The sequence below is a fragment of the Emys orbicularis genome, chromosome 1 (assembly GCF_028017835.1).
Source record: "Emys orbicularis isolate rEmyOrb1 chromosome 1, rEmyOrb1.hap1, whole genome shotgun sequence".
In the NCBI taxonomy this organism is placed as follows: domain Eukaryota; kingdom Metazoa; phylum Chordata; order Testudines; family Emydidae; genus Emys; species Emys orbicularis.
Genome location: NC_088683.1, coordinates 346876751 through 346892903, shown reverse-complemented (window position 1 = coordinate 346892903; position 16153 = coordinate 346876751). Strand labels below are relative to the sequence as shown.

General features: G+C 43.8%; 1 protein-coding gene across 2 annotated transcripts in view; it reads left to right on the top strand.

Annotated features, from left to right (window-relative positions):
• Positions 1-16153, top strand: part of TMEM135 (transmembrane protein 135) — a 375621-nt gene that overhangs the window by 279142 nt on the left and 80326 nt on the right. For both annotated transcript variants that reach the window (XM_065417246.1, XM_065417238.1), the window contains one exon: positions 6544-6590. In XM_065417246.1, the coding sequence (XP_065273318.1) occupies positions 6544-6590 (47 nt within the window). The remainder of the gene's footprint in view (positions 1-6543; positions 6591-16153) is intronic.

The window sequence follows — 16153 nt, the reverse complement described above, 5'->3', positions numbered from 1 at the left end:
GGAAGGAGTCGGTGAGACATACATCCTCAACACCGTGCCCGGAGACCGACCAGGTGGTGCACCCTCCGGTGCCGGTGGACACACACAGTACCACGCCGGCTTCCTCTGATTATGGCCCCTCCTCCCTCCGTCCCGCAGGAGGACTTTAGGACCCACCAAGAGCTCTTAAAAAGGGTGTCATCAAGCCTCCACCTCCAAGCAGAGGAGATGGAAGAGCCCTTGGACTCCCTGTTTAATGTACTGTCCTCCTCGGCACCGGGCAGGGTGGCCTTGCCTCTCCACGAAGTGGTGGTGAAAATTTCAAATGCCCTGTGGCAAACCCTGGCCTCATTGGACCCCATCTCTAAGAGAGCGGAACGCAAGTATTTTGTAGCCACCAAGGGGCATGAATACTTATACACCCACCCTGCTCCTAACTCCCTGGTGGTCAAATCGGTCCACCACAGGGTACATCAGGGTCAACCAGCCCATACCCCGAAAAATAAAGATTCAAGGAGGCTGGACTCATTTGGAAGAAAAATGTATTCGTCCTCGAGCTTCCAGTTACGGGTGGCGAACCACCAGGCTCTCATGGGCCGGTATGAGTTCAGTCTGTGGGGCTCCCTGCCCAAGTTCGAGGACTCCCTCCAGGAGCGTTACAGGAAGGAGTTCAAAGTTCTGGTGGAGGAGGGCACAGCGGCTGCCAGGGCAACCCTGCAGGCAGCTTCGGATGCAGCGGACATGGCCACACGGTCCATGGTCTCCGTGGTGTCCATGAGAAGGGCGTCATGGCTCCTGCTCTCTGGGTTGTCCAGTAAGGCGCAGACCTCCCTGCAGGACCTCACGTTTGACGAAAAAGCTCTGTTTGCAGAACAAATGGATACAAAACTGTCTGGCCTGAAAGACTCCCGCACGAGTCTCCAGACTCTGGGTCTCTGTGTTCCGGCTCCGGCTAAACCTAAGTTCAAACCGCAGTAGACTCCCGCGCAGGCCACCCAGTCAAAGTACGAGACTGCTTATAAGACGTCGCGGCACTATAAGAAGCGCCCACAGAGGCAGTCTCGGCCTGCCCCCCCAGCCTGGGTCCTCCAAGGGCAAGCAAACCGGGGAAAAGGCGGTTTTGACAGGACACCCAGGGGCGCCCTGCCAGTTCTCACCGGGGATCCACCCTCAATGAAGCTTCCTTTCTCCAATCGGTTGTGTGCTTTCCTCCTGGAGTGGTCGCGGCTGACCTCGGACCGATGGGTCGTCAACACCATCTCCCGGGGCTACACCCTCCAGTTTACTTCCTCCCCGCCCAACCACCACCACCACCGGCCCCTGTCCCTCCTGGGGGACCCCTCTGCTCGAGCAGGAGGTGGGGCGGCTCCTGGGCCTAGGAGCGGTGGAAGCGGTACCGGGGATGTTCAAAGACAAGGGGTACTACTCCCGCTATTTCCTTATCCCGAAGGCTAAAGGAGGGCTCAGGCCCATCTTGGACCTGCGAGGCCTGAACCAGTACATGGTGAAGCTCAAGTTCTGCATGGTCTCCCTGGCCTCCATCATCCCCTCCCTGGATCCCGGGGACTGGTACACCGCCCTCGATCTGCAGGACGCGTACTTCCACATTCATATATTCGAGGGGCATAGATGCTTCCTCCATTTCACAGTTGGGCAGGAACACTACCAATTTACAGTCCTCCCGTGTCATAACTATAAAGGGAAGGGTAACAGCTCTCCTGTGTACAGTACTATAAAATCCCTCCTGGCCAGAGACTCCAAAGTCCTTTTACCTGTAAAGGGTTAAGAAGCTCAGGTAACCTAGCTGACACCTGACCCAAAGGACCAATAAGGGGACAAGATACTTTCAAATCTTGGGGGGGGGGGGGGAAGGCTTTTGTTTGTGCTCTTTGTTTTGGGGGTTGTTCGCTCTTGGGACTGAGAGGGACCAGACATCAATCCAGGTTCTCCAAATCTTTCTGAATAAGTCTCTCATATTTCAAACTTGTAAGTAAACAGCCAGGCAAGGCGTGTTAGTTTATCTTTGTTTTCTCAACTTGTAAATGTACCTTTTACTAGAGTGTTTATCTTTGTTTGCTGTACTTTGAACCTAAGGCTAGAGGGGGATCCTCTGAGCTCTCTAAGTTTGATTACCCTGTAAAGTTATTTTCCATCCTGATTTTACAGAGATGATTTTTACCTTTTTCTTTAATTAAAAGCCTTCTTTTTAAGAACCTGATTGATTTTTCCTTGTTTTTAGATCCAAGGGGGTTGGATCTTGATCCACCAGGAGTTGGTGGGAGGAAGGAGGGGGGATGGTTAATTTCTCCTTGTTTTAAGATCCCAGGGGTTTGGATCTGTATTCACCAGGGAATTGGTGAAGAGTTTCTCAAGGCTTCCCAGGGAAGGGAATTAGCTTTGGGAATGGTGGCAGCGGACCAGATCTAAGCTGGTAGTTAAGCTTAGAAGTTTTCATGCAGGCCCCCACATTTGTACCCTAAAGTTCAGAGTGGGGAAGCAGCCTTGACATCCCGTTTGGCCTGTCCACTGCTCCCAGGGTGTTCATGAAGTGTATGTCGGTGGTGGCGGCCTACCTTAGGCGCTGGGGGGTCTAGATCTTCCCCTATCTGGACAACTAGTTGGTCAAGGGCAGCTCCCGGTCGCAGGTGCAGGATCACATGGCGCTCCTTCTGTCCACGTGCACCACTTTGGGCCTGATGGTGAACAACACCAAGTCCACGTTAGTCCCGGTACAACGCACAGAGTTTATCGGGGTGGTCAAGGTGCATTGGTGGCCATATCGGCCTTCCATCCGCTGGTGCAGGGCCATACGGTATTCTCCCATGCTATGACTGGCCGATTCCTTAAGGGGTTGGATCGTCTCTTCCCGTATGTTAGGCCCCCAGTCCCGCAGTGGGACCTAAACCTGGTGTTGGCCCATCTCATGGGGCCCCTGTTTGAGCCTCTGGGCATATGCTCCTGGTCACACCTCTCGTGGAAGGTGGCCTTCGTGGTTGCGATCACGTCGGCTAGGCAGATCTCAGAACTCAGGGCTCTGACCTCCAAGCCCCCATACACAGTGTTTCATAATTATAAGGTCCAGCTCCGCCCACACCGTTTGTTCCTACCGAAGGTGGTCTCCGCCTATCACATGGGTCAGGACATTTTTCTGCCGGTCCTCTGCCCCAAGCCCCATGCATCCAGTGAGGAGCACCGCCTCCACATGCTGGATGTGAGACGGGCTCTGGCTTTTTACATGGAGCAGACTAAGCTGTTCAGAAAGTCCTCACAACTGTTCATCGCCTTGGCCGAGCGCATGAAAAGTCGGCCGATCTCCACTCAGCGGCTCTCCAAATGGATCACCTCGTGCATCCGTACCTGTTACAACCTGGCGGGAATCCCTCCGCCACCAATTGTGAAGGCGCACTCAACTAGGGCGCAGGCCTTGTCGGCTGCCTTTTTGGCCCATCTACCCATTCAGGACATTTGTAGGGCTGCCACGTGGTCTTCAGTTCACACGTTCACCTCGCATTATGCAATTGTCTCTCAGATCAGGGCGGACGCTGGGTTCGGCAGGGCCGTTCTCCGTCCCGAGAGTTTGTGAACTCCTTCCCACCCTCAACAGATATAGCTTGGAATCACCTATTGTGGAATACACATGAGCAATCAATCGAAGAAGAAAAGACAGTTACCTTTTCCGTAACTGGTGTTCTTCAAGATGTGTTGCTCATGTCTATTCTGCCCTCCTTCCCCTCTGTCAGAGTTATCTGGCAAGAAGGAACTGAGGGTGGGGGGAGCGCACAGCGCTCCTTATACCGCACCATAGCGGCGCCACTCCAGGGATCGCTAGGGTGCTCCCCTATGGGTACTGCTAGGGAAAAAACTTCCGGCACCGGTGCACGTGGCGAGCTTGCACACCTATTGTGAAATAGACATGAGCAACACATCTTGAAGAACACCAGTTACGGAAAAGGTCTTTTATACCTCCATGCAGCACCCTAACTCACTATTCTCCCTCTTATTTAGCTGTTTCAACCTCTTCTCTTGCTTCTTGAAAATATTCATAGCTCTAGGGTGACCCTCCCCCCCCCCCCCCGCTGTCTACCCGCGATCCCCCTCCCTCCCCGAAAACCCCTTCCCTTAGGGGGGAGGGATAGCTCAGTGGTTTGAGCATTGGCCTGCTAAACCCAGGGTTGTGAGTTCAATCCTTGAGGGGGCCACTTAGGGATCTGGGGCAAAAAAAAAATCAGTACTTGGTCCTGCTAGTGAAGGCAGGGGGCTGGACTCGATGACCTTTCAAGGTCCCTTCCAGTTCTAGGAGATGGGATATCTCCATTAATTTATTTTTATTTTTTATTTATTTTATTTCCCCCTGCACACGGGGCTGGTCGTCCAAGCCCGCACATGGAGCTGATGGTCCGAGGCTCCCCAGCACCCGCCTGCCCGTGCACTTGGCTTCTCAACGCCCCCCTCTCCTCCCTGCATGCAGGTCAGGTCAGCCTGAGATGCTCCCCCTAGCCCATCCTCCACCGCAGGGCTGGCATTGTCACTCGCCCCCTCCCCCCACCTCCTACATGTTCCTCTGCATCCTGCTAGGGTTCCCACCCCATTTTTTTGGCAAAACTCTGCATTCGTCCCGTTTGCTCTTGCCAGCTGGTGATCAGTTAGCAGAGCAAACGGGACAAATGCCCAGTTTTGTCAAAAAAGTTGGGACAGCCGGGACAGGGCCTAAAAAAGGGACTGTCTCGGCCAAAACGGGACGTATGGTCACCCTACGTCGCTCCCTTCTGAAATCCCTGCAATTTGTCCATATCTTTTGGATAACATGGTGTCCAAACATAATATCCTCTCTAAGTTTACTTGTTTTTAAATGGCAGCCATCGGCAGTGTTTGAGTGCCTCACGAAAAGTTTGCAATCCAGAAGAGGCCAGAAGTTCCTGGGGTGCAGAGTCACAGCACAAAACTTGCATCTCTAGGAGGCACAGGGAACTAAGCCATTTTTATGTCCTCCCAATTGTGGGCAATTACAGGGACCTGTGAGGGCTCCAGAGTATTGTATACAGCCCTATAGGGCTGCCTAAGTTACAACGTCCTATGGTTGATAGTGTTGCCCAGGTTCCCCACAGCACTGTGTAATGCAGCCCTTCCCTCAGCATATACTGCAACCCTGCCTGTGCCCATGACATGCTCCCTATGCTGGGGCTTGTGGCAGGAGCCTCATAGAACAGTGTAAGCTGCTTTGTGCAAAGCCTACACTAGAGGGAATTCTTCCCTGGCTGGATATGGGACTCAAATGGCCCTTTTACAGTGACAGCGAACGGGAGAAAATTCCTCTTCTGTGGTGAAATCTTAGCCCCGTTGCAGCCAATGGGAGTTTTGCCATTGACTTCCATGGACAAAGAATTTTGCTTTGAATGTCTAAAGGGCAATCCTGAATATTGTGTGCTGCTTCTGACAACCTTTAAAAGGAAACGAAAGAAAAATGTTTGGAAACTTGCTAATAAATTCCTTCTTAAACCCAATTTGTCTGAATAATAGTAAAAGTAATGTTTGTAAAGCACTTTAAAAATAAAATATGCTATACTAGCATAGTGAAAGTTTGGAAGCCGTATCCCTGTCATGTGGAAATGACTGGTAACAGTTCTAAATGCCAAATCTCAAGTGTTCCCACTAAAGTTCATTAAATGCTAAAAATGACTGGATTTTGCTATCCTAAGGTCAACATTCCTGTCTTAGTGGACACTCAGATGGAAATTAGGTATTTTTTCCTTCCTATGCTGACTATCTTAAAGAGTCGTCTAGAATGGCCCTGATGGAGAAACTAAGAGGAACAATAAGCAAAGTTATCAGGTCACTTGTGAAAGGCCTATAATAATTTAATGATATGCATTCACTTTCTCCCCTCATGTTACCATTTCAGTTTTATTTAATCTTTCCTTATAGAGTCTTCTAGGCCTTTAGTATATTTACATTAGGGTACTTTAAAAAGGGGGAAAGTTGCCTGTAAGTATTTGTAAGATATGTCTGAATAATTACACTGTATATACTGTGCTCTGTATTATTTCCAAATGGAAAACACTAAAAATGAAATGATAAAAGTTCCAAATTCCTATTCCTAGGGTGGTCTTGAAGGTGATGTTCTCAGACCAGTAAAAAAAATATTCTGCTCAACTGTCCCCCACAGAGCTCAATTTATCTCTGTTCCATACAACCTTGGTATCCTTCCATTTGAGTGAATTGTAGAACATTTCATCCTATGGTTGGTTATGTGAAACTTTACATGAAGGAAATTAATCTCACATTATTTCAAACTCTGCCTCCTTTGCTGTTTTTGTCATTGCACCATCCTGACCTAGCTTTTATATTTTTATTTATTCATTTATACAGGGCCTGAACTAAAAGCCTACTGAAATGATGATTATTTCTGTTGACTTCAATAGGCTTTGGATCAGGCCCATTCAACATGGAAAATTAAGGTAAACTTCACATTCTAATGTCTGTGAGGCCTCCTCTGATCCTAAACAGATTTAGATATAGAGTTAGTCTAACCTTCTTATGTAATAATGTTCTTTCTCCTTCTTATAGGTCCTTTTGTTCTGCATCACAGCTGCTCTGTTCATGTTCTTTTTCAGGTATGTTATGTTACTAGTATTTCTATTAATATTAAAGGATTACTTGAAACAGAAAATTGCCCACTTACTCATTTGATTCTGAGCTCAAGATACCACCACCTAGTATATTCCTGGAGCAGGCCTACTGGATAGATCTTTGTGCCACTTGCTGCTGTTAGTTCCAAAACTTAATGGTGCATGAAGACAAATTATCCAAAGAGTTTAGAAGAAAAGTGAGTTTATGAGGTGTGTCTATGTGTAAAATATGTGTGTGTGTGTATACACGTGCAGATAAATAGCTGTGGAACTTATTTAAACTAATGAAAACTGTGCTAGGCAGCCATTGTAGGTACGAAACATCTATATTCCATCCCAGTTGTTCTGAATGGTTTACTGATAGGAAGATAGTTGTTATTCTTTATAAGTAAATATTAGGAGCATATGAACTAATATATACAGCATGTATACTGATCATTTCAGTAACTGTAACATCACAATAAAAGAAGTGATTGTGAAATATCTTTGGAGTGCAGGTGTCCCTATTTGGTGTGCCTAATTGGAGTGTAGCTGCTTTTTAATTTGTTTTTACATACTTTATTATTATATATCAATTTGTATTCTTTTTAAAAATATGCAGTGTGTGGTTTTGGTTAGAAACTCATTTTAAAATGTTCTTTTTCTTAGTTTGTAAGAAATGTATATTAAAAACGTGTAACTTTTCAGTACTTGAATTTTATATATCAGTTTCCTAAAGTCATTCCATCCCTATACTTGGGTAGTCGTTCCTTAAAATAACATATACCTACAACCTTTGTGTTAGAATTTTCTGGTAGAGGTCCTGAAGTTTCGCAACTGTGTTTTGTTTTGTTTTATTTTTCATAATTACATAGCCATTGAATCACTTACAAATATTGGCTGAGAATATACTGTGGAGGGGGGAAACATCATTGTAAAAGCTTCTAAAAAGCATTCCTTTCCTCATCCACCACCCATTAAGATTCTGAAATGGCAGGTTCCTCTTTGTTTTGTTATGTGCTGCTCTCCTGAGTTGTGTTATGGCAGCATATGAATAGCCTGGGGGATTTCACTTGTAATGTTGATACTAGACACCTGTCTAGAGGAATTCTTATAAGAAAATCTAAAATGCTGGGTAATTTTGTGAAAGTTATGAATGCTGGTTATTTTAAAAGTTGCTAATTATTTGTTTGTTTCTGTGGTGGTGAACCAGTGATTTAAAGGGGAAATTAAAAGGTAAAATGAAAACTTACCCTACATAAGCTGGTTAATGTGCTGTACTATTTAGCACAGCAATATATTGTATGTTGCCATTTAAAAATTCCCTTTGTTCTCTGTGAAATACTCTAATAAATTCTTGCTTAATCAAAGACATCACTGAATGTGTCATTCTGTAATACCACTGCTTAAGAGTCCCTTGGATGGATACCAAAACCACCTTCTCTCTTCTAGTAGCCCAGTCGCTTTAGGAAAGGATTGAAGCATACTAATGAGGCAGCATCCGGACATTTTACTATCTCTATTTATGCTATAGTAACATATGAATTGCCATACTTTGATCCAACTGGTACAATAACCTATCTTAGACCATGGCCAGAAGATTCTTCCGAGAAAGTACTGCTGTCCTTTGTGCAGTGTGGGATGAAAGATAAACCCAGAAGGAAGGCCAAGCTACAGGTCTGCTATGACATCTCTGCACCGCACATAGTGAGGGATGTAGATTTTAGAGCCTTGTGCAGTCACAGGTCCCTCAGAGGAGAATCCTGTGGGGCGTGGTTCACAATCTCTCCTTTTCTGCCGAACAGATTTCCTGCCTCCTCAAAAACGACTGGAATGGAAGGGCAACCCTGAGGAGCTAGACGGGGAGCCAGGACAATGCAATAAGGGTTCAGTCAGAGTACCTTCAAAGAAAAGAGAAAGGTGGTGCCCAAATGTTGGCCATGATTCCAGCCATGATCTAAGTACAGCTGCACCATATTTCCATCCTCTGCAAATAAGACTACAGATGGAGGATGTTGGTCTCAGTTCTGTTTCTGAGGATAAGAGTGAATGCAGTAATGGGCCCTCAAGCCCATCCCTTTTTTCTTCTCTTGAACCAGGGTCTCTCCCAGTCTTTTTTCTCAATTAACCTGGCCCAAATGGGAAACCCCATGCAGCAGTCAACTTCAGAGTACGCTCTGGATCTGCAGGCCTGGAGTCAGGTTTGCAACAAGGGAGAAAATTGTTAGCCTAATGACTGCAGGAGAATCCCTCTGCTCCCAGATAGGACCTTCGCTCAGGACCATGACCTGTCACCCATCAGCGATAAATCTCTCAACCCCCAAGCTCCTTTTCCCAGAAGCCTCTGGAGGGAGCTTGTGTAGAGAGCTACAAGGGCTGTCACAGGAAGAAAAGAAGACAAATCACATGGGGAATAGTCATTAAACTATCTGTCATCTGGTGCAGAGTTGGGCAAAAGACCCCAGGGACTTTTACTGCATGCTATTCCTGATCACAAACAAATCTCCTGTTCCTGATGACAAACAAATCCAGCAGGAGCTCAACTTGGAATACCTCCAACGGATTCCCAGAAAATATCTAATCCAAGATGGGGACACCCAAATCTACTCAGACATTCATCACATAGAGGATTTTCCCATTGTGTATAAGGGAATGTCTTCTCTATCCCCCTTTATTGATCCCATAGGAAAAACCTATGCTTTATTTTGGGACAACAGCATTTCCAATGCAGGTTTTTGGCCTTTGGTTTGTCCATCAGTTCTAGAATATCCCATTTGGTTAAGGTTGTCTTTTCCAGGGTCTACAAGACAAAAACAACTATTTATGTTGATAATATCAGAACTGTCTTCCTGTGGGAATAACAGCCTTATGAGGAAGATGGAAATCACATGCCTTATAAGAGAGAATCTTCCAAGCAGCTACATGGTTCAGTTCACACATGCTCTTTGTTCTCCAAGTTGAGCTTGGCTGATGCTGCCTTTGGGACAAAAGTGCTCCGATCTGTAGTCCTCCAGTAAAAGAAAAAAATCAATATCTATATGTAATCTTAATAAGGTTCTCTCTCTCCCTTGAGGCATCGTAATGAATCTCATCCCTATGATCTCATCGTAACGAATATGTGGTCACTATTACATGAGAATAGGACATTTTTTCCATGTCTCCCTGAAAATTTCCTTTCTCAGCACAATGAATTTCAAAGATCCAGCCCAACCTAAAGTGATTGTTCTATTATAAACAAAGATCTGATATGACCTTTGGTTTAGCTGATAAATGTATACAGTTAAACTCTGCAGTATATGTAATATCTATCTTGAGTTATTTGTGAAGTGAATTCAATATAGACCATTTTATCAGGCAGTTACCATTTGCTGTGGAAGTTTATCTCAAACTGGCAGGACCAAACCTCTTCCTGTCAATGTCTGGCATGTCTGAGTCTTCCTCCAAAGCAGCAAATAGGCTGAGGATCCTACATAATGGATCTGTGGACATTATTACTCAGAGAAAGGAAATTTTCATGTATATCCACACAAACTTTCCTATTATGCATTGTGTAAAAAGGTATTTCCTTTTCTCAGTTTTTGAAGTTTTGTCTTTTACATTTGTTGGAAAATCCCTTATTCTTGTATTAAATCAGGTGCTGTCTTATATATCTTCTCGTATCAGTCATTTTATATGCCTCTCTCATGTCCCTTCTTAATTGGCTCCTCTGTAAACTACACCATCCTGATCTTTTTAGTCTCTCCTCAGATGGAAGTCTTTTCATGTATCCACTTCATTTCCTCTGCTAATCTCTAGACCACTTCTATTTCTGTTGTTTCACTTTCAAGACGAGGGTGACCAGACCCGAACATGGTGCGCAAGGTGACAGCATATCGCTTGTCTATAAAATGACATTACTGTATTTCTAATATTATTTTCTAAACTAGTCTTTATATAGCCAAACATTTTCTTTTTGTCTTTTTTCTTTTGACGACCATTGTGCACTGAGTAGATGTTTTCACAGAACTGTCCATAAATATCCCCTGGCTTTTTTCCCCTGGCTGGTTACAGCTAATTTAGAACCCAGCAATGTGTGTCAGTAGTTCACATTATTCCTTCCTTTCTTACAGGTGGCTAAACATGAAAACGCCAGTGCCCAGGAGATCAGTCTAATACCTTTTAATGAGCTCTGAATTTAAGAAACAACTTACATTTCAAACCATCTTTGTTACAAATGAGCAAGTTTGCAAGGCGTTAGCTATTCAAACAGCCAAATTAAACTAGATACAATTCGGAGTAATAGTAATCTTCTTCTAAATCTACATGTTGGATCTGTGCAGAGAAATGTGGCTATAATTCTGTCTGCTTTTACTTGGCTAATTCTTTTCTGACTTGGCTCCTTTTGTAGTGATCACATCTTTTGTATGGCTGAAATTGTCTAAGTTGGCTCTTTTCAGAGGGATCCCATTTTTTAAAATATGGCTGATCATTTTGTTTTGTAACTTGGCTCTTTTGCTACAAGTAAAGTATTTTGCTCGGGGAATTAGTCAGCAATCATTATTAATCATTCTGTTCGCTGGGGAGGTTTAGAAAATGGTTTGTTTTAAAGCAAGTATAAACAGGAAATCACTCGAGAGTGATTCACTTTGGCCTGCTAGACTTAAAACTCATTTTCTCTTTTTCAGAGTTTGGGGCAACAAGTTCATTACTGGTCATTGCCCTTTCACTGTTGTAATCCTGAACATTACTAACATGGTCTATTTAAAAGTAAATGTGAAGACAAAGGTTTTCTGACGGTTCTAGGAATTGGTAGGTCTCATTGACATGTGTGGATGTCACGACAAACACATTTTTAATTTTCTGGGCAGAAGAAAAGCTCTCCTGTTCTAAAGTAAATGAGAATATATATATATAATGTTCCTGAGACTTTAGCAGAAGTTGGTTTGGATCATTCTACTAATAGCCTTGGCACAGTATAATATAACTTAAGATACGCACTTCTGTAAAAGAATGCATTATGATATTTTTACATACAACTGGGTATCTACTGGGAATAGCTGCAGTTCCACACAACTTTCCTACAAACCATTTGGCAAAGTCTGATATACAAAGGCAATTTAAGTATGCAATGTAAGTAGTTTGAATGCACAGGTTTAATTAAAATTCTCATGCTGGCCTCTTGAAAGTAACTTATTAAAAAGGCCTGAATAAGTCCTCAGTTTTTCCCATTGTACAGCTGACCCCAGGTTACAGGGATGGGGAAAGAGGAGAGAGGAAAAGGGCAGGCTGAAGACACCAGATGAAGGGAAAGGCAATCCATAGGAGTAAATTGTACATTAAGATCTTCCTGAGACCTGGGTTTAGGACCTGAAGCTGCATGGGGATATCAGAGCAGATCATCTGAAAACTGCTGCAGGACACACTTGATTTTTAAAGGTTGTGATGATGTTCCTCGCTTTGTTACTGAGCCGGGTGGCTGCAGCTCCCAGCCCTGGCTCCGCAGGCGAGTCCCTCCTGACCCAGGCGGGGGAATGGAAGGGGAAAAGCAGCGAGCGACAGGGAGGAGGGGGGAAGAGAAGTGGATGGGGGTAGAGCCTCGGGGACAAGAGGTGGAGCAGTGGCAGGGATTTGGAGGGAATAGGCGGGGCAGGGGAGGTTCTGGCTCTCCTGCTGGAGTGTCCAGTTTTTAAATATTACCAAGTTGGCAACCCTAGTGTGGGGGGAAGGAAGCTTCCTGTGAATGCAGGGGCACAGGGATAAGAGGGGAAGTAAGGGGATCTACTGAAACTTTGTGGGGGGCGGCAAGGGCAGCCGGCCTCAGCCTGGGAAGGGGCATCCTGCTAGTTCCTACTGCCACTCCTATGTCAGTCCCTAGAGGGCAGGTGCCCACTGCCTTCCTGGTGGCTGGTCCTACCTGATCTCATGCACTGTGGAAATGGAAGCTACTCCAGCCCCTCTTCCAGATCTCGTTCTCATCCATCGTTTTGTCCCCCCTCCCCCCCCCCCCCCCCCCCGCTCCCCATGTGTGGAACATAGTTGGGTCTGGCTTTCACTTTTTCCAGATATTGAGGTGGGAGCTAGCCCCTCTCCCTGTCTTCCCAATTACACTGCCCCGACGTATGCCATTGTTAAAGGATAGCTACATATAAAAGCTTCCCCTCCAAATAATCTGCCAGCCCCATATCTTTGCATCTCTGTCTGTGATGTGGCTATCCCCAGCTTCATTCTTGACAGCTCACAGTGCTCATAACTCCATACTGCATCTCCGAGAATGCCTCCCCTCCTCCAACAACTCTTCTTTCACCTCTTCTCAGCTGACTTCTAGGTTGGTTAGATGCATCAACAGGCTTTTCAAGCAGCCTCCTGCAAAGTCTGCTGAACTGTCCAAACATCATTTTATCTGATGCACCAGCCACAAGACAAGAGAGGAAGTCTGACAGAGAGGGTGCTGTAGCTTGGACTATGGGAGTGGAGTTACAGTCTTAAACTGGGAAAAGGGAAAAAAAGGAAGATTTCAGTTGATTGTGTTAGATAATGAAGAGGACAGGTCATGGATACAAAGGGGTCTGGGATGCTTGGTAAGTTTGGCGCAATCAAACAATATGTATTTTAATATGGCCAAATATAAAATTGTACATCTAGGAACAAAGAATGTAAGTCATATGTATAGGATGGGGTCTCTATCTTGGGAAGCAGTGACTCTGAATAAGACTTAGGGGGTCATGGCGGATAATCAGCTGAACATGAGCTCCCAGTGAGATGCTGTGGCCAAAAGGGCTAAGCTTTGGATGTATACATGGGGAAATCTTGAGCAGAAGTAGGGAGATTATTACACCTCTGTGCTTGGCACACTGTGAACACTTCTGGAATCCTATGTCCAGTTCTGGTGTCCACAGTTTAAGGAGGATGTTGATAAGTTAGAGAAGAATCACAAGAATGATTAAAGGATTGAAATCCATGCCTCATAGTGAGACTCCAGGAGCTCAATCTATTTCATTTTAAAAAAGAGAAGGTTAATGGGTGACTTGATTAGTCTGTAAGTGCCTACACTGGGAACAGAAATTCAATAATGGGCTCTTCAATCTAGCAGATAAAAGTCTAACAAAATCTAATGACTGAATGTTGAAGTTAGATAAATTCAGACTGGGAATTAGGTGCAAATTTTTAATAATGAGGGTGACTAATCATCGGCACAATTTACCAAGGATCATGGTAGATTCTCCTTCACTAGCAATTTTAAAATCAAGATTGGATTTTTTTCTAACGGATATACTCTAGTTCAAACAGGAATTAATTCAGGGAAGTTCTATGGCCTGTGCCATGCAGTGAGGTCAGACTAGATGGTCCCATCTGACTTTATAATCTGTGAATTTGGGGAAAGTTGAAGGGGGACAAAAGGGTAGCAGGAAGAAGAGCAAGAATGAAAGAGGAAGAGAGTAGGAATGGAAGGGAAAGAAGAAGGAAGGAAATTGAGACAAGGGAAGAGAGAAGACTGAAACGGAGTATAGAATAGAAAAAAAATATGCAGGGGAAAAATCAGCTGTAACATGGTATGGCAGGGTTGAATAAAAGGTTTTAGATTTACAAAGAAAAGAGGCATATTTTACTGACAATCCCAGTTCTTCCTTTTTAAATTTCTTCTTATCATGCAGTCTTTTGCTGATATCTCCTTCTATTTCAGTTGTCTCCCACATTTTTTCTCTCATTTCTTTAAAGGTGACCATGAGATCAGGGCCTTCAGAGCGTACCTTTCACACTTTCTGGATTATCCTAATACACCCAAACTTTGCCCACCCACTTCAAGAGGCCAACAAGCTCTACTTGGACTTATTATTCACTGCTCTCAGTAAAAAGTTCCTGCCCATGCACTTGACTTTGGGCTGCCTAGCTTGTTTTGAAATACATTATTTTTGGCATCTTATAAGTTTTTGATGCAGCAATGCACAAATCACCGTTAAAGGCCATTCTGCCAGAAGCTTGTACTGGATGACAGGGAATGGATCATTCAATAATTTCCCTTTTCCGTTCATTCACCCTCAAGCATCTGACACTGGCCACTGTTGGAAGACAGGCTACTGGGCTAGATGGACCACTGGTTTGACCCAGTATGGCCTTTCTTATGATGTTATTATGCCCATTTCTTCCTGCACTTCTCTTCCTCTGCTGTCCTTGGTTCCAAAACATTTCCAGTGTGTCTGGAACAGGGAGAGATATTGAAGGAAAGATTTAGATGGAACTTTGACTCCACATTACCTTAAATCAGTCCTGAAAATACAAGGGGGTAGTGGGAGGGATAGCTTTCCAGAGTAACTGGATAGATTAAAACTGGGCCTTTTTATTATCAGAGCCTTTATGCTCTTTATTGAGAAAGAGTGAGAGAGGAAGGGAGGGAGGGGCCATTAAGATGGAGGATTGCTATTACATATGTCGAGTATAAAATTTAAATACCTTGCCTCTTTTGTAGCATTTTTGTTTTCCATATTTAGCTGCAGCTTTGTGTATGCTGAGAATACTAAAACTGTTTAGAGCATGGTAATGTATGTACTGTATACTTTTGTAAAAAATCCACATAATGAAAAACCTTCAATCTATTCAGAATAAACAAACACCTAAATATAAATCCTATCCACATACCTTTAGAAAATCCAGCAATTTGTTTGAAGATATATTGTCAAAGGCCTAGACTGGTTGCTATGGTAATTAATCCTTAGACTACATAGTACCGATTCACAATAGGCATGTCTTAATTCATCTGCTCTAAATACTGGAAAGTAAAGTATAAAGCTGCATTTGCAAGCTAAAACTAGTTATTAAGGGAAGTAGGATGATTTGGTTAATGGATTTGAACATAAAATTCAGAATAAAGTCACTGTCTTCTGTGGGGAAGAATTTAAGAAGCATATTATTTTACTAAACATTTATTTGAAACAGATACTGTATGAGTAAACAGTATTTTCTGTTTAAGAAAATTTCTGTGATTTCCTGATCACAAAGCATAAAATTCTTGCAAGCAGGAATATTGTTACACATCTTGTTTCTGATATGATTCTTTATTTTAATATAACATACTGTAATTTGTACTAGGGAAACCATTAATAATCATCTCAAGAGATTCAAAGATAGTAATATAAATGCTTTAGGCTGATTTGTTTCAATGAAAGCTTATTGAGAGAGGTTCCCTCCACTGTCCTCTCATGGCACTTTTCATTAATTTGAGTTTTCATCCTCAAGATGAAAGATGCTAAGTCTCTCTCTCTCTCTCTCTCTCTCTCTCTCACTCTGTATATAAGTATGTATATAAACATATTTGTCTATTATATTTATGATTGTAATATAAAATGATATACGGACACCTGAAAAGTAAAGCTACCCTCTCCTACCATTCTGTTAAGATGCATTACTGAATCTTGTATAAATTCACTGAAAACCAATCAGAAAGCTCCCTTTGTGCGCAGAGTTCTCATTCCATTTCATTATTGTAACTGCAGTGCTCTCAAATTATGGCTATTTGCTTTTCTTTAGCAATGAAACATATTTCCTATATTTTTGAAATGGTATTTCAGAGTGCCCCTAATTGTTTTATAAGTGTC